The sequence below is a fragment of the Salarias fasciatus genome, chromosome 11 (assembly GCF_902148845.1).
Source record: "Salarias fasciatus chromosome 11, fSalaFa1.1, whole genome shotgun sequence".
Taxonomy (NCBI): domain Eukaryota; kingdom Metazoa; phylum Chordata; class Actinopteri; order Blenniiformes; family Blenniidae; genus Salarias; species Salarias fasciatus.
This window is the reverse complement of record NC_043755.1, coordinates 3,921,514-3,945,525: the sequence shown is the minus strand read 5'-3', so window position 1 is coordinate 3,945,525 and position 24,012 is coordinate 3,921,514. Positions and strand designations below refer to the sequence as shown.

Genomic DNA, 24,012 nt, shown 5'->3' with positions numbered 1-24,012 from the left:
GCATCACAGAGGGACAGTATGAAACATTATGGACACATTCAAAACAAACATTCACCCTTCAATAAGACAAAAAAAAAAAAGAGAAAATGCATTGAACTGAGCTGCAGTTTACCTCACATACAGTTGCACCTAACTTCATCTATCCTGCACAACACTGAAAACCTCTGCGAGTCCTGAACCGCTTCCTTAGGGACAGATTGCTGATTACTGTAGAGGATTTTACGATTGCAGCAGCTGGTAGAAATTTTCCGAGATGTCTGCAGTGTAGCTTGTAATACACTAGTGCCGAGGAGAGTTTACTGCATGCTTTCTTTAACAAGCAGGAGAAAGAGAGAGAGAGAGGACTGAGGTAGAGGAGGAAAGCTGAAGGCAAAAGAAGGCGAGAAATAAATAAGGTCATCTGTTCCACACACTGGCTGCAGAGTGAAGCTGTTCAAAGGCACTTGGATCGCTGGGAACGGTTAAGGTGAAGCACAGCAAGCAAAAACAGCTTTCAGGTAAACAGTTATGTACGTATTATTGTTTTTTTTTTTCTTTTTTTGTAGCTCTAACAATAAGGCGGGTGAGGAAGAAAAGCCCTTAACACATAAAAAAAAAAAAAAAAGAAACAAAAACTATTTTCAGGTAAAATACTTCATGTTGGCATTTAAAATCAAAGTGATTAAAAAACAAAAAAGGCATCTCAAGCAGCCGTATAAAAGTGATGCATAGCCTTCAGAGCGAAAAAAATATGCCAGTCAGTGGTTCAACAGTTACAAAAACCTTCATTATCGTCACAACTTATTCCGGGTGGGACTCGAGTTTTGTAGTGGCATCACATCCATCACCCGCTCGGCAGAGCGGCGTGTCACATTATCTGAACGTGCTCAAGAGCAGGTAGTGGTTTCATTTCCTCTGAGGAGGTCAACAGAACTTTCTGGCAGGCTAGATTAAACTCTAGCAGTGAACTACGCACCGTTCAACAGCACAGGAGCTGCACGTTCGCACGAAGCTGCTCTGACTGAACCCTGAAACGCAAAACTTCTATTTGGAGTGGAGGAAGATCGCCTGCTGGGTTCCACAGTCTTAAAATCAGTCCGTGTGGAGAAACAGGGCATCGATTGTTAAATGTGTTTTGCCAGTGGACTGAGACCAATATGGCTCAAGAAAAAAGAAAAAGAAAAAAAAAAAAGGCTCCTGTACTCGTTGATTTATGACAACCACCCAGCAGCTGCTTCTACAACAGTTCCTTTATGCTTACAAGGCTATTCATAAAAAAAAGGCATATATTTGTTGTGCATAAAATACCCTCATTTCTTGCCTCCTGAGTGTATTGGTGTCCTCTCAGGCGATGTGTACATGGAGCCTGATGAGTGGTCCGTTTACGTAGTGTGTCGCCAGGATGGCAAAGTGGAGTTCAACAGTGGTCGTTTGGGGGAAAAAAAAAAAGGGTCCTCCAAATTCACAAAAGGAGCAGAACCATTTGAATCCGGAGGAGAAGGAGAACCCCAGTGCTCAATCATTTTCTCAGTGCTATTTTTAGAACAAAGGGCTTCGGTTGTATCAGATGTATTCTTCATGTTGCAGCCTGGGAACAGGAGGAGTCGTGTTTCAAGGAGAGATTTACATTTTTTACAAGTTTGTCTCAAAACAAAAAACTGACAGGCCCAGATGTTTACTGATGACCAGGTTATACATGAGGGGAGGCTGGACACAACCCACAGTCCTCACTCTGTGCATGTTTTTAAAATAAGCTGAAGTCAACACAGTGCACAGATTTGTTATAAACAAACCAAATTTAAACCTTGTCAGCATATAGAAACCCTTCCTTAAGGTTTTCTTGTCCAATATCTCACTAAAAGATTGACTACATACCACTACAAATCTAAGCTCACGTGTTTTTTTTTTCAATCTAGTGAAATGTGTTGGAATTCCTGCAAAATATCTCACATTTCCAAATGCCTTGATTTCAGTACAACCCTGAGGCAGCATCAATAATTCAAGTGAGACAGCATGGACCTCCACTTCATTAAACTGCATGCATTAAAATGAGGCCTTTTCACGTAGGAGCAGTTCTTGTTTTCACGATAGTTATACAGAAAATGATCTAAAGTGAGAGTTTTGAGATTTCTCCCAAAAAATAATATCGGCATTTGCCTATAAAAGTCTCACCTGGAACACTAAAAACATGTTACTGTGGTGATAAGTGAGTAAATAATTATGTAATCTCACAAGTAACACTGCCTCAGATGTCTCCACTTCAACTGTCTCCTTTCTCCGTTTAAAACGTCTTGATTATGTGAAGATATGTCTTCGTTTTCGGGAAAGCTTAAGTTTCATTTTTCCTCAATGGTTCTTCGTATCTGATTGTACTGTGATGACTTTGCTCTTTGACGCTGGATTAAATAAAACCATTACACTTCACTGGAAGCACAGAATGAGGGCTGGACTGCCGCAGAGACAAACCTGGAAAAACAAAAACAAACATGAATCTCTCCTTTCACTTGAGGTTAAAGGCCAGCAGGGGTCGCTCCTCCCTCCTCTGCCAGGGGCTTTTCTTCTCCTCTGCATCCTCCTGCGCTGCCTCATCATCCGGGGAGACTGACAGCAGCGTGTGATCAGTCCTGAAAGTCACTCCCTCCGGTGTGGGCAGAGGAGGAGGAGAGGCCGGGGAGGCGGAGGAGAGCGAGGGTGGCTCCTCTGCTATTTGAACTCCCTCTGCTATTTTCTCCTCCGCGTCTCCCCGAGCCTCTCTGCTGCCCTCCGCTTTGTCTGACAGGATGGTCTGGGATGTATTGTCCTGCGGGCTGCACTTCTCCTCCTCGCTGCCGCCCCCGTCCAGATCGTCCACATACACCAGCTGAGTGTAGGCCGTCGCCGGCGCGCCGCTCTTAGGTGCGTCTCGGTCCTCCCGCTCCGCGTCCCGGCCTCTTCGCCCCGCCCTCGGCTCGTTCAGGTCCACACCAGAATCCAAGCTGGCGTCGTTCCCGTTTCCGTGCCTCCCCCCGCTGCCGTTACCTTGCTGGCCTCCCGCGCCCGGCGCGTTGCTTTGGCACCCGGCCCGCTGGAGGTCAATATAGGAGTGGCGGATGTGAGCGTTGGAGCGTCCGTCCAGGGAAACAAACCAGGCTCGTGGGTGAGGCAGCGGCTTCCCCCCTCTGAGCTCCATTAACGTCTTTTCGGCCAGCAGCGTGTCCTCACTGTTTATCTCCACCAGCGCCGTTTCCCCGAGAGCCGCCGGGATGGACAGAGACTCCGGCAGGACGAGGCGCTCGCCGTCACCCTGCTTGGCCGGACCCGCGCTGCACTCCGTGGGGGTTTGTCCCAGGGGCTGCTGGGAATGCGAGGCATTGAGCTCGGCCTGGATGGTCTCCAAGTCGCTCTGCTGGTCGGTCTGCAGCAGGAGGGCCTGACCGGACAGGGGGTGCTCCCCCGGCAGGCGCATGTAGTGCGCCGGGATCACCAGCGTGGGACGCACCCGCGGGTAGCCCTCGCCTCCGCTCAGCAGGTCCACGGAGCCGCAGCACAGCAGCTGGCCGGGCCGGGACAGCGTCTGAGGGCCCTGGCGCTCCAGATGGTCAACGGAGCGGGACAGAAGGTAGTCGGGAGCCCTGCACTCGCCTCCCTCCGCTCTGCTGGGGGAGTGAGGAGGAGAAGAAGGGGAGATGCAGTCGATGATCCCCACACTGCTCAGCTGCGTGGCCGACAGCTGCCCGTGATTTGTCGAGGATGAAATCTGGTTGCTGGACGAGCAGACGGAGGTGTATGACTGCCGGTAGCCCCGGTCAGGTCCGGAGGACAGCGCGGCCTTCAGCTGGAACGTCTCGGCGGACTGCCGGTAGTCTCTGCTGCGCGGCGTCAGGTTGCCCAGGCTGTTGCCGAGGGAGGAGCGGCTGTGTTTGCTGTGCTGGATTAAGCTGTGCTGACGTTGATTGTCTTGGTGCTCGTACGAGGAAGGCTTCAGCATCGGTGTGGTCATGTCGGGCTCAGTCGCCGTGGAAACAAATTCCAGATGCACCTAAGGACAACAAGAAAGAAAAACATTTGAATTAGTCACACAACACAAAATATAACAGGAAAATAAGACATTCATGACATTTGATTCAACCTCACCAGGTTAACATTAACACACATTTTGTTTCAAATATATCAATTTTATAATTCAACCACCACTTCTGTAAGAGATCCAGCTGCGCTGTGTGAGTCACAACTAATATAAGTTGAAGTTATTTTTTGGATCCAGTCTAAAAGTCAGACAGACCTCATTGTTGATGAGGTTCAAGTGGGACATGGAGGTGGCCTGGTCCCTCTTGCTGCTGTCCAGGCCGGAGGAGACCGTGAGCTTGCGATGAGACCCTCTTGGTTTCAAACAGCGACGTCTGAGCGGCAAAGAGACACAGCAGAAATTAATACTTCTTATTAATATTCAGCAGCTTTTAGAAGTGACAAGAGAGCACATTTGCAGTAAAGTACAGGTACATGACTGAGTGTACAGTTTCAATGTTTACATTTAATCAGCAAACAACTATCATACAGGCGTCTTTTGTTTGTCCTTGTGATTAGTGCTGCTATTACAACAAAAAAAAAAAAAAAAGACTAAAAACTGTAAATGCTGTATGTAGCTGCAGCATTTATACAGTTAATACTATGACAAATTGGTCCAGTTCTAACAATGCCATGTTTAACAAACCGTATTTACAGCAAAGGCTTTTTTCAGTTAACGTTCATCTTACAGGAAAATACTGCAACAATGTCTCCCGATGACATTTTCCATATTTTTTTAGTGCTAATCTGGACAGTTCAGGAAGAAAAAAAAATGAATGAAGCAGATTGCATTGCTGTGGAGACTGTGTCACACACACCTGCAGTAGTACAACAGCAGACAGAGCAAGCAGAGCAGGATGAGCGCCATGCCTCCCAGTATAGCCAACAGGAACACGGTGTGGTATGTGCTGATGTCCTTTGCGACCACCGGACCTGTCAGAGACACATGAAGTTTTCACAAAAATCTTTCAGTAAAACTGACATGAAAATGTTTGCAATACTAACAAGATATTCCAAACTGTATCTGCTGCATTTTCTAAATACAATATTTGTTGATATGGTTTCTCACCCGAGTGTAGGGGGGACATGGCGGCTACCCAGTAACCCAACTGAGGAGCAATAAAGGTCAGACTGAGCTGGTTCCCTTCCCGCTGCACATCACCCAAACTGCTCTTTATCCAGGCACCTGCACACAAAAACACACAGCTCAAAGTTACAATGATTTCTATATTATAAATATCTCCACAAGAAAAATCAGCAAAAAAAAAAAAAAAAAAAAAAAAAAACTGCATGAAAAGAAAACATCACAGACTCCATTCGAAAAGCATCCATTGCAAATACAAAATGCTTTCATGAAAGTGAAGCCATAAGGAACCTAAATGTGTTATGTCTGCAGTCTCAGTATCTGCGTAACAGCTCGAAAACTGCTGACAAAAAGATTGATTTTAGAGAAAGTGTGGCAGTACTGTATTCACCCACAAGGAGGCAGCATGAAAATAGCAGTGGGAGTCTACTACTTTTTGGTTAAGGCCCAGCACAATGGAGCCCCAGCTTCGCCAAAGCCAAAAAAGCCACTACAAAAGCCAAAGGCAGTGATTGATTGGTTTGCAGCGATTCAGCTCCAAGAGGAAAGATTCAGTTGTGCTTTTACACTTCCTGTCCTCTGGGCCTCAGGGATTAAATGCTTACAGCCACTTTGTCTCGATGTTTATACAATGCTACAAACATCAAGCGGTCAGGAATCCGCATCAACGCCATGAATGCAGGAAACAAAGGATATTCAAAGAGGAAAGACAAATATACAAAAGATGCTGAGATGTGAAAACACACCACAAGCGGAGGAAACAGGGGTGGACAAACAGGAGGAGTGGGAGGAGAGATAAGGGAGAAAGGTGGGAGAAAAAAAAAATAGAGGCGAAGAGAAACGAGAGAAGCAGTGTGACTCAGCAGCACGCACACAAACACACACATGCGGACCGCTGGCAGGATTCACCCAGGTCCTGTCTGACTCTTGTCCACAGGGGAGTCTTTCTGCGAAGCTGACCCGTTTCATAGTGACACTGACCGACTCTGTTCCCACGCTTCCCTCCACAACAGGCTGGCAACCGCTCAGACACTGGGCAAACATTAATAATCTCAATGCAACCCATATATCACTCTCCTGCCCCCTCCCTCCCTCCCTCCCTACACATAGATGCAAAGCAAACACCGCCGCATATGAATACCCATCAGTTCAAGGCAGGGACAGCGGTTATTTGAATAATCAAACCCCTCTCGGGTGAAGGCGTGTCTGTATATGAATGCAATACACCAGAGCCCCGACAACAGGTCCACTCCATCTGTTTTGTTGTTGCTTCACTTCCAAAACATGAGACGCTGTCAGTTGGACAAGAGAAACAGGTTCCTCCGTGTGCGTCTGCGGCGCCCGCGCACACGCTTCACCAACAAAAGACGCCTCTTTGTGAGGCGGCTCTTCATCGGCAGTCTTCAGTATTCCTCTGAAGGCAGCAGATGAATTTCAAAGTTCTTACTTTGTGCCCGTTTATTATCCTCCGTCTGACACACACATTAGCACACACACCCACGGCTTACTGCTCGGAGAAGAATCTCAATCAAGAGCTGTGTGTCTCTGTTGTGTTACTTATTTGGTGGGTTGCTAAGGAACATGAGATGTAGCCTGGAGAGGGGTCCGGGGACGGCTTCTGTTGTGGAAATACTTGCTGTTGCAAGCAGTGTGGAAGCTAAAAATGTGTTGTGTGTGTTCCTTCAGACGTTTATCAAAGGCCTTTTTATAAGTTCAGGATGTGGGAGACTTTTAAGACAGAACCTGACGTCTTTAAACCACATGAGACCAGTGGGTAGTTGTTCGGTCGAATGTTTTGTCCTTGACACATTCCTGTGAAATCATCTCATAACCACATTTTAATGGTTATATTTATTATTACAATAAAGAAACGTCTGCGCTGAATCTGAACCTTTCAATCAAAAACCGTAGAGCTGCTCATAGTGGCGATTCAGCAGAGTTGTGTCCCAGTCCTGCACAAACAGCACAAACAGCAATTACCTGGAGGACACACTAATATTCAGCAGTTCAGGAGCCACATCAAGTGAGAGCAACGATAAATGTACCTTCTGGAGACAAACAGACTTCCAGATGAAAACCAGTGTAGCTTTCTTTCTTCTGAGTATGAAGGTATAATTTTTCAACATGCTAGTTTTAAATTACTATGTTGTAAATATGTCGGTGTGCATTTATGACTCGCTTCTGCTGCTCCTCAATTATAAATTTGTCTTCTGGCTCAAATGACTGTTTCAGCTGCACATCAGACAAAATAATTTCACTCCCAAAATAAACTTCATGGCTCCTACAGGAAAAGCAGAGCAGAGATCTAATGTCGAGACACAATTGTTCTGGAAACACGAGTCTAATGTACAAGCTGATGGGAGCGACGGGAGGTTCTGCAGTGCAAACAAGTCTGACTCAACTGATGATCTAATGCGTGTCTTTCGGTAAAACTGGGTGTGTCGCGGCAGGGGGACGTTTGAAAACACGGACTAAAGACTGCTGAAATACATCAGGAGGCCCAGAGTGACTTTAAAGTGTCCATACAGCGTGAGCGCCACACCGCAGAGCTGCTTGCTATTGTTTAGTTCAGTTCAAGATTAAACTGAGCTCAAGGAGATTAAGCACCCACGGTCCGTACTGGTGCTGTGTTACAGTACTTTGATTTGCAGATTAATGTGGCGCCGTTTTTTGGTCATTTTTTTTATGAACTTATGAATAATTCCATTCATCCCTCTGACACACAGCTATGAACCGTGAGCCGCCTGCGCCGCTTGAGTAAGCACGTGGTTTCTGTTAATACTTGTATTGTGATCCTTTGACAAATCATTGACCAGCGGAGGAAGGCCTCGTTTACACTCCAGTAAATATATCACAGATCTGCACTTGGAGAAGGCTCCAGGCTATTTCTGAAGGACAATAATATTGATACAGACCTGTGCAAAAGTTTTAGGCTAACATGCTATGATACTGCGTATCCATCAGGTTATATACCAAGAGAAAGACTTCAGAATGAGTCCAAATATTTTTTTCAAACGTACAATCAGTGTTTATTAGAAACAACCTTCAGAGTAAAGAAGGAGGAGTCCTGAATATGATGGTGAGGCCTTCACAGAGCCATGATCTTAGCATAATGCAGGCTATCTTTATCTCACTTTGGATTCAGTAATGAAAATTAACCAAGAACATCCATTTTTTTGAAAATGCATTTGGGGATTAATAATCATTTGTTTTCAATATTTGTCAAATATTAAATTATTCTCCATCATAGCTATGTATAGTGCTAGTTACTGCTCGGTATATCACTGGTATCTCGCTGACCACAGTCAGATAAACAGTCAGTGAAATATTTCAGGCTACTTCTTCAGTTCAGCTCAATAACATGAACAGATGTGATCAAACGTTATGAAGCTCCTTCAAGCAGATTTAAAATTTGACTTCTTAGGATAGTTTACATGACACGGCATTTATTTTTTTATTCACTTCACAATGCAAAATAATTCATTTAGCATAGCGAAGTGAATAAAAATAAATTACTAACACATTGTGACTACTACCGTGCACACAAGCATGCACACACACGCACTCCATATCAGTTTGTTGCACAATTCTGTATACACAAAACAATTTCCATGAAAAAGCATCACATTTTCAACAAATACATACCCAAACGTGGGTCAAATCTCCAGGCGGGTATGTGATCCTTCTCCTTCAGGCCACTGTCGGCCGGCAGGGGAACGGTGACTGTGATTGGTCCGTTCACCTGCAGCTCCGCTCCATCACTGGCCAATAGATGAACAGAGATCGCTGCAACAGGAGTCAGCTCAAACTTCCCCGTGCCTGTGAGAGTACGAGAGGGAGAGCGTCAGAGAGCGCGAGAGAGAGAGAGTGAGGGAAAAAAAGCAGGGAAAAGGAGAGGGAGCGAGAGTAAGGTGCACAGGAGGAGGGAGCGGAGAAAGCAGCAGACAGCGTGAGGTGGGGGGGGGGGGGATGGTAACAAAACAGCTTAGATAAAGGAGAGTTGTCAAAGGAAAGGGACAGGAAAGAAAACAAGGGAAAGGCAGGGAAGAAGGAAACGGGGAGGAGAGTGAAAAAAAAAACAAAAAAACAGGAGGCTGAGGTTGGAAAGTGTCACAAAAGTACCGGTCCGCCTGTGTTGCTCGGGAAGGGGGGGGGTAAATGATGAGGGGAGGGTCGGCTTTGGATAGGCACTCAAGCAGAAGGAGGCACAAGGACACACAAGTTCATACAATACACACATCAAGACGTGGGTAAGATTGCCTGAAAGCGTGCGGCGGCCGTGGGGACTGCGTTAGAGCGGAGTGCACTCGCACAGGGGTTATTGTGTTTCAGGAGGTCAGACACAGAGGCCTCTCCAGGGTAGTATCCCTGCGATGCGCCGCTGCTCCTCGCTCCCCGCCCCCTCCACGGCACATTTCTCCTCCGTCGCCCGGCGCACCCAGCCCTCGCCGGGCCCGTTCCTGTCACGGCGCCTAGCCTCACCTGTGCCGTTGCCTCTGAAGATCTGAAGGTGGGGAAAGTGCTGGATGTGCGAAGGGGAGCTCGCCACGGTGAGCAGGGCGGTCAGGTTGGTGTAGGACGTGTTGGAAGGAAGACTGAGCGCTCTGCGGAGGAAGTGAATGCTGGGCTGGCCTCGTAAACCTTCGGGAGGGAGGGACAGACAGAGAAATGTTAGAAACCCCTCTCTAAAAACTCAAACTTGCATGGAAGTTTTCAGACCTTATTGAGTTTTCTGAATTTTGTCAGGCTGCAGCCTGATTTATAATAGTTTTTAGCCATAAAACATGAGCTGCTGCCGAGTTCACTCTCTACACAAGATAACACAACACAGCAGGACTTGTTACTGTAGTTACATTTTACAAAGTTAATATCATTAGAATTTGTTTATGGTTTATTACTATATGCACAGGGCCCATTTTTTATGCTCTTAGTGCAATTTATGAGAAAAAAAGTTATGAAAGCGTGACTGAAAGAAACGTAACTGTTGAAATCTCAGCAGAAATCTGCAGTTATACAGAGCACACAGTATTTTCTCTAGCATTATAATATATGCCATGATCAATCTGGATTTCTTATCAAAGAGCCAACCAAAATCTGGTGAAATCAAATTAAACTGGGGATTCTTTATCAACACAGACACTCGTGAAAACTCATTGTTTTTCCTCCATGTGTCACTTGACAGTGTCTTACAGTGTTCAGTGCAGCGAGATTACTGTGGTGGAAGTTCTACAATATAAATAAAACTGAACTGAATGTATTATCTGTGTAGGCAAATCCTGACTGATCTCAGCCCTTTGTACTAGAGGACACTGCGTATGCTGTACATCTCTCTTCAGTAACATAAACACCACCGTCAGCCTTGCATACCCCGTCCCACTGCCATAAATACGAGCGCGCCACATGTTTTCCTGATCCAAGGCTGAAAATAGTCTCCAACTAACGCACAATTTACTACTATTTATACTACAAATGATTAACTGAGCAATGAACAAGCGCTTTTTTTCCCCCACTCAGACGTAACTTAGAAAAAAGGTGCAAAGGACCACACATGGGGCTGAGATGCAGGAGAGACCTGAAAGGCACACGAGCATAGAAACTGTCTTTTTATGGAGCTTCTTAACATTGTGAAGGACAAATAATTTGGTTCAATGCATTATATATTGTCAATTATTGTGATAGAAATATATAAATACATGCATTTAAATATATTCATCTTCACCTAATGTTTTTTTTTTCTTTTTAAGAAATTCTGCCATCACAGTTGGTCTTATGAATTCGACATGTAGTCTACACAGTAACAGTGACGTCTTGCTGACCACGTGATGACCTTCACTGAGAGTTTCTTTTCCCCCTCTTGCTGCTGCTGCCTCTCATCCCGCTTCTGCCTCCATTAATGAGTTTTAGATGAAATGCATGAAGGTTTGAACAGTGCATGTAGCTGAACTCAGCAAGGTGATGTCACTGTGGTCCGACTGTGCTGAGTGCACATTCCTGAGCAGTGAGACACGGATCCAGCTGTACGCCGCCGCCGCCGCCGCTCAACATGATGTTTTTGGGTCCACATGATCGCAACTAAACGTTTATGTGTGTAAACATGTTTTCAGGTGTGGATGCCATTTCCCTCTCTGTGACTCTTGTTTTTCGTGAGAGGAAATAACCCCGTTTCTGTTCTTTGTGTTCCCTTCCTAAAGCCCTTGTCGTTTTCCCTCCACTTTCCCCTCACCTCATCTGTTCCTCCTTCTGTTGGACACCGTTCTGCCCATCCCCCTTTCTCCCCTGTTCTCTCCAACTGCTCCACCCACATCCTCACTTCTCCACACATACTGTATTCTTCTACTACTCCTCTTCCTCTTTTATTATCTTTCCATAAGCCGCACGCCAAGGTTTATGCCCCCCCCCCCCCCGGGTGCCCGGCTTCACAGCATCATGACAACAAACAAAGTGCTGTACGGAGGGCTGGACTGCGCTCTGCAGGGACACGTGCTGCGAGCAACGGCTCCTCACATGTTAATGCTTTCTGTGTACTTAAGAAGGAAGTGTGTGTTTTTTTTAAGTCAGACAACACAGCTGACACATTAAATTACACCCCTGTCAGTCATAGATGCCCCAAACAAAAGACTCTCGATTGATTTTTGTCTGAGTGAGAATGCCTTATCTAATGTAATTACACCTTAACAAAGAGACGGACCAACAATGACACACTCGTGATTTTTATCTGCGATGAGCGTGGCGAAGGCAGAGGATTTCTGCTCGCTGCCTCGATGAGCTGTGACTAGACAACATGGCATTGGTATTGTACACTTCAGACTTTGCTTTTGTTAAAAACAGAAAAGCGAATTTGACAATGTCTATTATACTCCGCTGAAGTCTGACTTAGTATGGCTAATAATACGAGAACCAAGTCATTACAGAACAGTGTAATTTATTAAAATAATCAATGCCACACTCAAACTGAAAAGAATGCACCAGGTTTATAAATCCATCTTCCTGAAAGTCTTTTCGTGCTTGTTCTGAAGTTATTATGAGTATACTGCAATCTTTTCTTGGCAGGTTCGCCCCGTTGTTATGAAAGTGTAAAAGTTTCAAGATTTCATTCAAGACCTGCCGTCATGTTGGTTTCATGTTCGAGAATTTCAGCGCCACGTATCACAAGGATAGACCTCATCTGACAAGGAGTCTCTTGTGATCTTGTGATATGTTGGGAAGCCAAAGGACCTCGAGGTTAGGCTGCCTCGCCAAATAAATAAAATTAGTTTCAAACTGATCAACTCACAAAAACAGTTTTGATAACAGTTAATCAAATTGTATTTATTGACAATGCACAGTTATTATTAGTGTCAGTCAACAAATGTATTTAATGTTTGTTTTCAAAATTCTGAACAGAGGCAAAAGGGAAACTGATCAAAATCCAAGGAATTCCTCCAGAAATGTCCAGTTTGGAACAGCTTCACCCTTAGTAATCTGTCTTCATTGGAGAAGTGTCCCTGCCTGAACTCTGTCATGTAGCTAAACACAATCATATTATTCTACAACACACACACCAACATGAGAAAAATCCTTCATGTTGATGCTCACTTAGAGCATTTTGTTCAGATATTATTGATGAATTTCAAATATTATCCTTGATATACAAAAAAAAATATATATTACTGGTGATCTGCTGATGGAAGTTAAATATTGTTTAATATCAGATCCATTCAAAGGTGTTTATACATCCCAAGTATGCAGGGGTAGCACGTGTTTACCTTGTAAGCCTGAAACTATCTCCACCTTGTCCTCGTACACCGTCAGAGTTGCAGCTCTTTCTGGTAGCAGGTCCAAACTGATGGAGGAAAAGACTGGAAAAGAAACAAAGCCACAGGAGAGTGTTCACACAGCGGGCAGAGGGAATAATTTCCCTCCCAGTTAAAAAAAAAACAAACTGCAATCCATCCAGCCACTTTACTGATCACTATCAGACATAACAGGTCATTAAAGCAGCTTTATACATTTTTAATAGTTGCAGCTTTCATCCTGTCTGCGGCGCAGGACGCATGTCTGACCCAGCAAACTGCACTCCTCTCCTCTTCCTTCCTTCTTTTCACTCCTTCATTGTTCGGAGCTGGTAAGCGTGATAATCCAATTGGCTGCCGTTCTGTTGGCTTATAATAACGCGGCCCCCCGTCCCTCCAGTAACACACCCGCAGACACTCCAGTGCGGGCTCTCAGGAGGTATTTTGTGTGTGTGTGTGTGTGTGTGTGTGTGTGTGTGAGTGAGTGAAAGGGAAGCTTACGCAGGCCCCTTGCTGAGTTTTGGCATATAACGTAATAAATTAGTAATGGAGCGCTCCACTCATCATTAACTCGTGCACATGGCTAAAGCTTCTATTTTTGCTTCATGCACACACACACACCCACACAAACACACACATTAACCTGGCAGCGCTCTTAAAAATCAATAAACAGCATGTGAATCCTTGAGGGAAACACCGTTCCCCTGAATGTGGGCGAGTCCCAATTACTCCATTGCATTTGTGTTAAAGCCAATCTTGCACATGCGCACACACACACACACACACACACACACACACACACACACACACACACACACACACACACACACACACACACACACACACACACACACACACACACACACACACACACACACACACACACACACACACACACACACACACACACACACACACACACACACACCTACCAGGGAGTCTCGAGGGAGTCCAGGGCACAGAATTTGGCACGTATCCCTGCTTGGTAGCGATGACGAGCAGCGGCGTGCCGAGGCGGTAGGGGAAGTGCAGGTAGGTGTTGCCGTCAGCTGATGAGGTTTCCGTGGTTACAGGCGTGTGGTTGGTGAAAAGCTGTATGGTGGCTCCATTCAGGGGCTGGTGGGTGCTGGCGTCGCTCAGGTGAACCTTCAGCGTCACATCTGCGAACACACAAATGGTTCAAAGCGGGAACGCACCAGCGTACGGAGAACAAACTCGCGCCAACGGACAAAGACATGAAGACATTAAACACTTGTTAAAACCACAGCTGCCTCAAAGTCAGTCGTCTCATTGGCAGCGTTCGGTTGTTGTGCCAGGGCTCTGTGCCTTTCCTGCACATCCTGGCTACTGAACGAGACGGTCGTTCTGACCGCTCGGTGGATTCTTGCCAATGTCACTTCCTCTGTAAAACAATGGACCATTTCCCTCTCTCAAAGAAGCCTTGGCGCTGACGGGAAAAACAAACTGTACATATAAAACACCTCCGACAAAGAGAAGGAATTCAAAAAAAAAATCAACACGTACTACTTGCTAAAAGATCTAAAGTATACTACACAATGACCTCCTTATTTTAAAAGCTTTGGTCAAATCTGCGTCAGGCTTCGGAAAACAACAGAGCATTCCACAAAAGGTGTCGTTTCCATATTAGAATGGTGCCATTTCTAAATATTAGAAATACACACAATGCCGAGCAACTCAATCTGCCACCACAAACATTTAAATGCTCCTTTTCTTTAGATAGGATTATCGATCTGTTCTTGAATTCATCAATAGTGAATCTCACTTGTTTTCAAGATGTAGCAAACCAAGCTTTGCTCATGGTGATGTCAATTTTCGTCATTTAAAAAACCTGAAGAAAGAGGACGATGAGGTGGAAAGAGAGGAATCAGATAAATATCATGACGTTAATCAACATCCCCCATTAAATGAGACCACAGGATGTGCGGGACGGGGGATTGTTGTCACACAGACCTCTAACCCACATCGTCCTGTCCTGTTGTCACAGACAGGATTTGGCTGACATACTTCTTAAAACTATCAATCCTAGACCACCAACTTCAAGAAACTGTGAAAAAAACAAACAAAAAATCTTCCAGAAAGCAGGTAAACAGCCAACATGTCACGTATGAGCTTCTTACACACAAAAGTACGATAACATTGAAGAAATGCTGGTTTAAGCTCTCACTGGTTGCATTTTTCACATCTCGCCATGGATAAAATCTAAATAAATCCAGCGGTCTGAGGACAATTAGGCTCATAAGCAGATTAAGCTCAGTGGGGTGAGGTGTGAACAGCAAATAATATCTAAATACTGTTGTGTTTCTTAATGCAACTTGACCAGAACTTTGAAATTTAAAGCAAAAATCACCATCACAAGAGAATTATTTAAAAAAACAAATAACCACTCAATAATACCAAAACAAGTGCACTCAAATTTAACAGGTGACGGTAAACGCAACTGATACAACTTGATTTATGAATATGGTTTGCAGTTTTATCCAATATTTAAGACGCCGCCATGGCTTTTCTAACTATTCTACATTTAAATACAAGAGGATCAAACAACGTTTCAGCATTTTACAAACTGAAAACAAATTCAAATTTAACCTCAACCAGGTGAAGAATGAAAAAAAAAAATCTCCAAGTTCACAAACTCATGCCGTCCCTCTGTCCCTGCACACAGGACTGCGTGGGGGCCATGTTTGATCACCGGCTGCTGACTGACCTGCGGTGACCTTTCAATCACCGCTGAAAGGTCTGCCCCTCCTCCTCTTCCACCCTTAACCAAAACATGCCCACCGAGTCCCCCGTTCACTGACACTGAATTTTGTCATAACTCTTCCTTGAGACCCCACCCACTGTGACACACACACACACACCAACACACACACACACACCCCCGGCTAGACAACCTCCCCTCCCCCACACCGGGATCCTTCGGTCAGCGAGAAACCAATCTGACAAAGTGAAGTGTGTAGTTCAGGCTGAGTGCAGGCTAAAGCTAGGACACAAATTATAGCTTTGAATAAGTGGAAGATACATGGTGGTTTGTACAAAGTGAGATTTGGCAAAGGAAGGCGTCAATCTTGAGCCACATACAAACAGGTGTTTACCCTCAACGTGTGAAAAAACTGCTCCGAACCTTCACTCGTTATTGCTCCTATATTAGTGCTGTCGAGGTGAAGGACTGCGGTTGGATTTTTCCTGGAAATAATAACGTTTTACTGCATTAGGAAGACTGTATGTGTGTGCATATCGGATGGATCGTGCGCTCACTTCCGCTCTCTCTCCTGCTGTTATGCTGCTGAAGGTACCAGCTGTGCTCACTATTTTTTTTTGTTTTTTTTTTAAAGAACTCCCCCGGGAGAGTCCAGACTGACACGCACATACACATGAATGCAACGGTCCCCTCCCAGCCCTCGTCCAATAAATCAGCACTGAGGTGACTTCACTGTTAAACAAGCTGGGAGTCTCCTCTTGGCTCCGGCTCACAGCAGAGAGGGTGGGCGGGGGCGGGGGCGGGTTATCAGCCTGAAGAGAGACCAGGACCCAGAACCTGCAGTTTAAACAGAATCTCCAAAGCTGCCGCTTAAGACACACACAGTTTGGCGATCCCAGATGAAAGACAAACTGGGTAACATTTTGGACTGTGGTGCACACTGACAGGGGTTCGCATATGTCTGCTGTCACGTTCGTGTGACCACAGACAGCCCGAGATAATCTTCCCAGCGTCAGAAATTTCACAATCCTGTTTTACTACAGAGCTCTGTGTGCCTGCCGCTACGAGCCGCAGCTGCCACTGACCAACAGAAATACAGCCGAAAATGACCTGCCGATCAAAGCAACACTGGCTCAGACGATCGTTTGTAGATCCCCAAAGGGTTAAAATCCTGGACCTAGCTAGCTATCATGTACTTCATGTACTTCATTAAAAGCTTGTTCCCAGCAAGTAAGTGCTAAAAACACTACAGCCAGATTGTTGGTTTACACTTTTGGTGTACATCTTTGCAGATTTCATTTGTGATTTATTGGTGAATAACACTGTGCAGATAAACTTACTGTCAAACGTACCAGGTAATGTTGGTAGAAAGCTTTGAACATCGACTCCTCACTAGTGTGTGTGTGTGTGTGTGTGTGTGTGTGTGTGTGTGTGTGTGTGTGTGTGTGTGTGTGTGCGTGTGTGTGTGTGTGTGTGTGTGTGTATCAAGCACCATATGGACAATGAAGGCATCAAAGAGTTTTGCCTGACCAATGCTGCGATCTCACACCAATTATTCTAGGTAGCAGCAGCCAAAGCAGCGGGGAGCTTTAGGGTGTTTGGACGAGAGTGAAAAGAAATGCACCCAAGAGGGGAGAGTGAGCATGTTTCCCCAACCTGAATTTAGGTAGAATGCCTCCCAATCATTTCAGCTCTGTGAAACTGAGGTGTGATAAACTAGAAATGTATGGCATGGATGGCTTCCACTGGGCATCTGAGACGGTTTGGGTTTTTCCCCCCTGCAATAAATGAGGAGTAGCACAAGTTTTCAAGTTAGGGTTGAAGAGGAAAACCTGCTGGTACACAAATACACACTTGTGTTTATTTAGTCTGATAGTAGCTGCTGCACTGGCGTTCACTGCTACAATACAAAGGTTCATGACATGTTAGTGGAGTTGAAGGAGATGTCAGGGAAAGAAAACAAAAAAAAAAACCTTGTGTGAATTTATAACAACACTAAACATAAATAGTTTTTATCCATATGTTTCTTAAACTACCATTGAACCTAACCAAAAACTCTAAAGGATGATAGGAGTGCTGTGAAAAGCTTACCTGTTATTAGTATTACTACTTTTTTTTTTTTTTTACTTATTGCTTGAACAGAATTATCAGGAGAAAAATCAAGGATTTGAAATGTCTGGCATTTGTTTTGAAAGCAGCAGCAGTTCACAAAGGAGCTCAAACAGAGGTTGTTATAAAACATCTCCAAGAACTACATATAGATGTTTTGTCGAAGTGTCCTGGTTCAGATTCTTCTCTTTCTTCATGTAATCTCAGACTGACTTATGTGTCTTTACGAGCAACAACATCATTTTCACTTGTGCTTCTTCACACTGAAGGCAAACCTTAATAAACACTATGTGTTTACTACTTGTTGCAAAATAAATGTGGAGCCAATCTGACGCCTTCATGCAGGTATCACGTGATGGATGAGAGTAGCATTATCTGAGACCAGCCTAACACTCGTCAACAGTGTCGGCACGAGTCCTACTGAACGCTATTATAAGCAATAGTCTGTGTGTGATGTGTGAGCACACCACACCTTCTCAGGAGTGAGGCGACATGTTCTTATGTCAAATGTTTTTCAACATGGGGTGGCTGTGGATCAGTGGGGAGAGCAGTCGTCTGACAATCGGGAGGTTGTTAGTTCGATTCCTGTCTCCCTGCATGTCGAAGTGTCCTTGACATTGAACCCTAAATTGTCTCCGGTGGATGGACTGAGCGCCTTGCATGGCAGCCGCCTCGTGTGAATGTGTGTGTGAATGGGTGAATGTGATAATGCAGTGTAAAGCGCTTTGGTCTCTGCTGATGCAGATGAAAAAGCGCTATATAAGTGTAGTCCATTTACCATAAAACCATGAATGGCAGCAAAAGTCAACACGTAAGCATTTTATAGACAAAACTTAATATTTGATCATTCATTTTCGAAAAGATAAAACTTCACCTCTCATTTTACACTGGATGTGGAACAGCTCTAGAGCGGATCCAGTGCTCCACGGTTTCACATCCCTACCAGATGCGCATGTGTCGCAGAGTACAAGGAGGAATTTTTTATATTGGAGGACCGGTATCTGGGTCATCCATTGCATTTTGAGTCCGTCATATTTTGTCCCTTGCATATTGGCTGCCGTATGCAGAGAAAATTGAGTCGTTGTCGGATCACCTTGCGACTCTGTTGTGGCTGTGGTCGTCAAGCTTCAAGTAAAACACATTCAGTGGAAATACAGCTGTTTATTACTACGGGGCTAATGCTTACGGCTACTGCTGTGTGACAAAACCGGTCCGCTCCGGATCCGTTATGCCTCCAGTGTAAACTCCGCTAAAGACTACATTTAAAACACTCTTACTGCTACCTCTGTTTATGTTCTCAAACTACAGTCATGATCTACTCCGCTCCACAAAACTGAATATAAGGGCTGAAATTGATCATAACTTTAAAAAAAACAAAAAAACAAAATGCAATATAGGGCTCAGAAGCAAAACACAGAAAGACAAAGGAACATTTTCAACACAGGCGAGGTTAGCAGACTTCAGAACTCAAAGTCCAGAGATGGGATTCAGGCTTATAACAATATGGAAGTCAAAACTACCTAAACTGCACGGCCAACTTCAGAGCTAAAGAAGAAATACTGACAACATTAAAAAGCACAGGGTCGACATTCTCCACATGGATGGATGATACTTTTACCATTGTTGAATAAACAAAAAGAGAGAGGTAGTGGACTGCACAGGCGAGATAACACAAACAAAAGGCGCTCACCTCCACAGTGGAAGATGAACAGACGAAGCAAAATGAGGAGCTGCACAGGAGCTCTGGAAGAAAAGTCACTGACATGGACGCAAGTCCTCAGATGAGGTTGGTAAACTTGCCTGAGGGAAGTTATTATTATTATGAGTTACACCTTATTCAGATTCAGGAAATCAGACGGAATAAGAAAGCGGCTCGAATTTAGAATAACAGCAGTTCACTGCAGGAGGAATAAGTAGAATGGCAGAACTGCCACAGCAAAGAAATATTCTTCTGAGCCTTATCTCGTTATAACGAGACCAGCTTTCTGATTACAATTCACAGATTCCGAGACCCTGAACAGGACCTGCGGTACAGAAGATGAATGAATGAATTCAGCAGAAATAAAACCACTGTGTTGACGTTCAGCATCATGGTGCAGTGAGCAACAGCAAAATGTAAAACCTCTTCAACAGCAAAGACAGAAAACACATGAAAAACCTGGAAAAAAGCTGAAAAAAAGTTTTATATCAAAGTGAGTGTGATATCGGCAGATGACAAGTGAAGGATGGTGACACCGCAGTGAAGACAGGTGACGTTAGCTCGGCACAACACCAGCTGCTCATCGAGACGTGTTACTTCTGCTGTTTGAAAGGAAGCTACTTCAGATTAAATTGAGCTGGGAGCATATTGTCCACCACACACTGATGGGGAAAAGCCGTCGTCTGTGTGTTGTTGACATTTTGTTAAAGAGCTATTGATACACGAAGTCTGAATCTGTGAACTGCAATCAGTAAATCATCTCCCTAAAACAAGACAACTATTCCGTTATAATGAGATACAGCTCAGAAAAAAATGCCTTCACTGTGGCAGTTTGGCGCGTCTGTAAAACAACAACCAATTTTCAATAGAGCTCAATATATATAATAAAGCATTGGCAGATAAAGCAGCACCAAATACATTGGTATAAAAACAAACCCTTTTTGACCACAAGGGAAAGTCTGGCAAATTAAACAGCAAGAGGAACCATTAAATAAAACTACAATAAATAACTACTACGTATAAATTCAAAATACCACAACATCTATAGACTGAGAAGAGATTACCTCACAAATTGATAATCCCCACGATCACTAATGAGTTCATGGAAGAGCTGGACTGAAAATTGAGGAATGGAGAAATAAATAAAGCTAATGATGATATGAAACCCAATAAAATGTCAGCACACGATGGATTACAAATTGACAATCATAAAAAGTTAATTACTGAAGCCTCCAATGGAAAACTTCCAAGGAGCGTTACACGATGGTAACCTGCAGAAAATCTAGGAAGGGTGTATTAACAACACTCACACACCTCCCAGTATACTGCATAATGATTATAATGGGTTCATTGTAGGTGACTTAAGAAGAGGAGCAACATCAGAAACATATAATTTGTTAATCTCCAGCTCAACTGAAACCACAGAACAAAAATGGAAAGCATGGATCACAGACTTAGAAAGTGATATCTCAACAGAGGACTTAGAACTGACTAGTACCAAATCCTACATTCAAACAACTGAGCATAGAAATTACTTCCTTAATACTTCAATAACAGGCAATCATTTGACACAGATAATTATCCATAGCCGGAATCTCTGACCAGGATGATACACACAGGGACAGTGAAGCATCTGTCACACTATGCACATGAGTGCTGAAGAAAAATAATAGACACAAATTGGAGAATAAACGACAGACTATCAATAGTTGTACACTCTGCTATTTCCCCTCATCTGGATTAAAAACAAGATTATGTAACAATTGTCAATCCCATTAACCCAGCAGGGGATCAAGTAAGTAGGTTACATCATGAGGTCAAAGGGAAAACTGACTCGCCTATCCTCAGTCAAACCTCCAGTACATTTCAGCGGAAGGTCGACTCTTTGACTCTGAGGAGGCCGTGACTCTTAGTGCTTTCTCATGACCTGACGAGGCCTCGTCTAAGTGGGTTAACACGAGCGTCTTGTGATAAAATTGATGCTCGCTCGACTTGCTGGTGACAATACGAGTTGACTGATGTGCTTCCTGGCAGCTCCTGGCCTGCTTCAGCAGAATGCTTGTCTGTTAGAGATGCAGTGCCATGCCTATTATGGGCAGCAGTAATGCGGGTGAGATCTATATCTGCAGGCAGATTGTCTGTCTGGCTCCGCTCGTCTACGCTGTGCACTGGACAGACCGGGAGAAATCCTCAGTATCGACCCGAGTGTAACCCCATGGGGACAGGCGAAGGTCAATCTGAGGCAAAGTGAACACCAGAGGAGGGGGAGAGAGAGAGAGAAGGAGCGCAGAGAAAACAGAGGGGAGATACAGGCTGGAACAGACTTCAAAAGCAACACAAGCTTGTGAATTATCAAAGCATTTTTTACTCTCTTTTAACCTGAGTGAAGCTGTGCTGTTGTGAATAGAACTTGTTCTTTATGTCTGATGACAAGCATTTAACCTGAGCCTTTTCAAAAAACTCCTCACTAATACAAAAAATAAATAACAAGACAGAATGAAAGACAACCCGCATCCAGGATCAACTTCTATCACGTCTGACGGATTTACAGCAATACATGCTTGCAGTCATACTCCTGCTGTAATCAGTTTCAGTAATAAGAGGACTAACTAAGAGATGATTGATGTTTAAAACAGGTGTGGATCCCTGTTATTAATTGGAGTTAGCAGCGGAATGCAGTAACAACAAAATCATTGCGATTCAACAGTTTTCAAACTTGTGTCTGCTGCTGTAGCAGCAAGCGGAAACTGATAAATCTGCAAACAAGACCTCAGACCCAACAAAGTTCAGTGAGATATATAAACTACAAAGGACCCATCAAAGGCATGTAAAGTAGATAAAGATGTATTGAAATGGGGAAGCTGTGGCTCAGTCGATCATCTCTCTATTCAAATGTCTGGCGTTGTCCATGTGGTGAAATAGGACGGATGTGTGAGCAGAGTCCCTGGCTGCCGTCACCACTGATGTGTGAATGGGTTCAAACCATAGTGACTGTTCACGCTAACCACACTGCTTAAGCGGGGAAATGCACGATGTCAGTGAAGTCCATTTACCATTCAAATACCTCACTTTGTCAAACATCCTGCATCTTATTTTTATTTATTAAAACATCTTATCTTTACAAAATAAGAAGGTGAGCTGCAAATTCTTCAGATTTCTTCTTGTACATGTTGAAAAATTAATCTAGAAAACAGTTTTCAAATACATCATTGCACGACTGCATGACCTCTGTAATTTCAAACTTGTACCATCAGTAATGTACCTCATGATTAAACAGCTAATTTATTCCTAAAAAGTCATAATCTGTCATACAAAGACGGATTTTTCAGGCGAGTGAGGACAAACTAAGAAATACATTTTGCACGTATTTTAAGGATTAGTGTCACTTATCTCTTTTGAAGGCAAATATGCACAAAATGCACTTATCTTGTCTTCCCTGCAATGTGTTTTATGCAGATCTGACTAAAGCAAGAAGGAATGCACAGTGCTACTGGTATGTGAACAGCACTGGCCAATGCTGCTCTGGAAATGAATCATTAATAATAATCTGATCATGTTGACGATGGTTGTGGCTGTGCAAGACTATACTAAACAAATCATAACGGTTGGGATTTTTCTTCAAAGTGTGAATCGTGACCCAATCTACCACGGATGTGAACATTTGAAGAGGTTTTGCAGATAGTTTAGAACTAATCAGGAGAAATCTGATGGTTTCTGTACTTGACCTGCAGATGTAGAGGAACATGAAATAGAGAAATATACTAAACGTGTAATTTAGTACATCTCTGCAGCACATGGAAGCTGCTATGTAATTCATGCTATATCAAATCAATCCACATGCTCTGTAGCACGCCTGAATAGGTGGGATTCCTGTGTGTCATCATAAATGGGGTTACATATATGTCCAAAAACAGAGATATCAGAGAAACAACACAGCTCAAGAAGACAAATCACAGCAGCTGGACTCACTGAACAATATAAAGCCATGGTTTCAGTCACTAAATTTTACATTATATTCAGTTCATGTAGCTACAGCGGGCAGGAATGAAGTTTTCGCGAAATGTGTCACACCGAGCACCTCGTGGGATCAACATTAATCAGATTTTGAAGTTTTAAAGCCAACTGGAGCGAGCAGCTCCGCTGCTAACGCTAGCTAAGTTCTATCCCATCAGCACCGGAGCTGCTAGCGGCACCGTTAGCCTCCAGACCAGCAGCAGGCTAATGTCGTTTATTCCCACAGCACGCTCGACAAAAAAGCTCCAGATTAGCTCCTCACCTTGGGTGGACGTGTCCTCCGGTAATGTTTTGGCGGCAGCTCTGGAGGAAATGTATCCAAAAAGGCAGAGTAGGACGGTCGCGGCGGTCCTGCTCCGGTCCGCAGCCCGCATCATCATTGCAGATGTGAGAGTCAAACGCGAAAAGAAACAAAGTAAAAAAAAAGAAAAGAAAAGAAAAAATCTTTTCGCTCCAACAAAACTCACAGTTTGTCCACAACCGCGTTAAATCCGCACAGGAGCCGACACTCCATGTTCAGCAGCCCCAGCGCTCCTGGTTTTCTGCCCCTGAAACCCCGCTGTGCATCCCCCTGCCTCTTTCACCGCTCGGT

General features: G+C 44.2%; 1 protein-coding gene across 1 annotated transcript; it reads right to left on the bottom strand.

The window, feature by feature from the left end:
* Positions 1-1,812: 1,812 nt before the first annotated feature.
* On the bottom strand, positions 1,813-23,986 carry fam171a1 (family with sequence similarity 171 member A1). The gene is made up of 9 exons (XM_030101907.1): positions 23,683-23,986; positions 13,812-14,039; positions 12,853-12,945; positions 9,590-9,748; positions 8,753-8,926; positions 5,093-5,209; positions 4,842-4,956; positions 4,241-4,358; positions 1,813-3,997 (listed from the first exon to the last, which is right to left on the bottom strand). Exons 1-9 carry the CDS (start codon positions 23,798-23,800, stop codon positions 2,480-2,482), a joined length of 2,640 nt encoding a protein of 879 aa, XP_029957767.1. The 5' UTR covers positions 23,801-23,986; the 3' UTR covers positions 1,813-2,479.
* Positions 23,987-24,012: the final 26 nt, after the last annotated feature.

Bases quoted from the DNA above. Each gene is read 5' to 3' on its own strand.
- fam171a1 (XM_030101907.1), bottom strand. From the start codon at position 23,800: ATGATGATGCGGGCTGCGGACCGGAGCAGGACCGCCGCGACCGTCCTA. The intron at 5,210-8,752 runs GTATGTATTTGT...TTTTGTGTGCAG, and splicing joins GAGATTTGACCCACGTTTGG to GTGCCTGGATAAAGAGCAGT. The intron at 3,998-4,240 runs GTCTGTCTGACT...TGTTGTCCTTAG, and splicing joins TGAACCTCATCAACAATGAG to GTGCATCTGGAATTTGTTTC.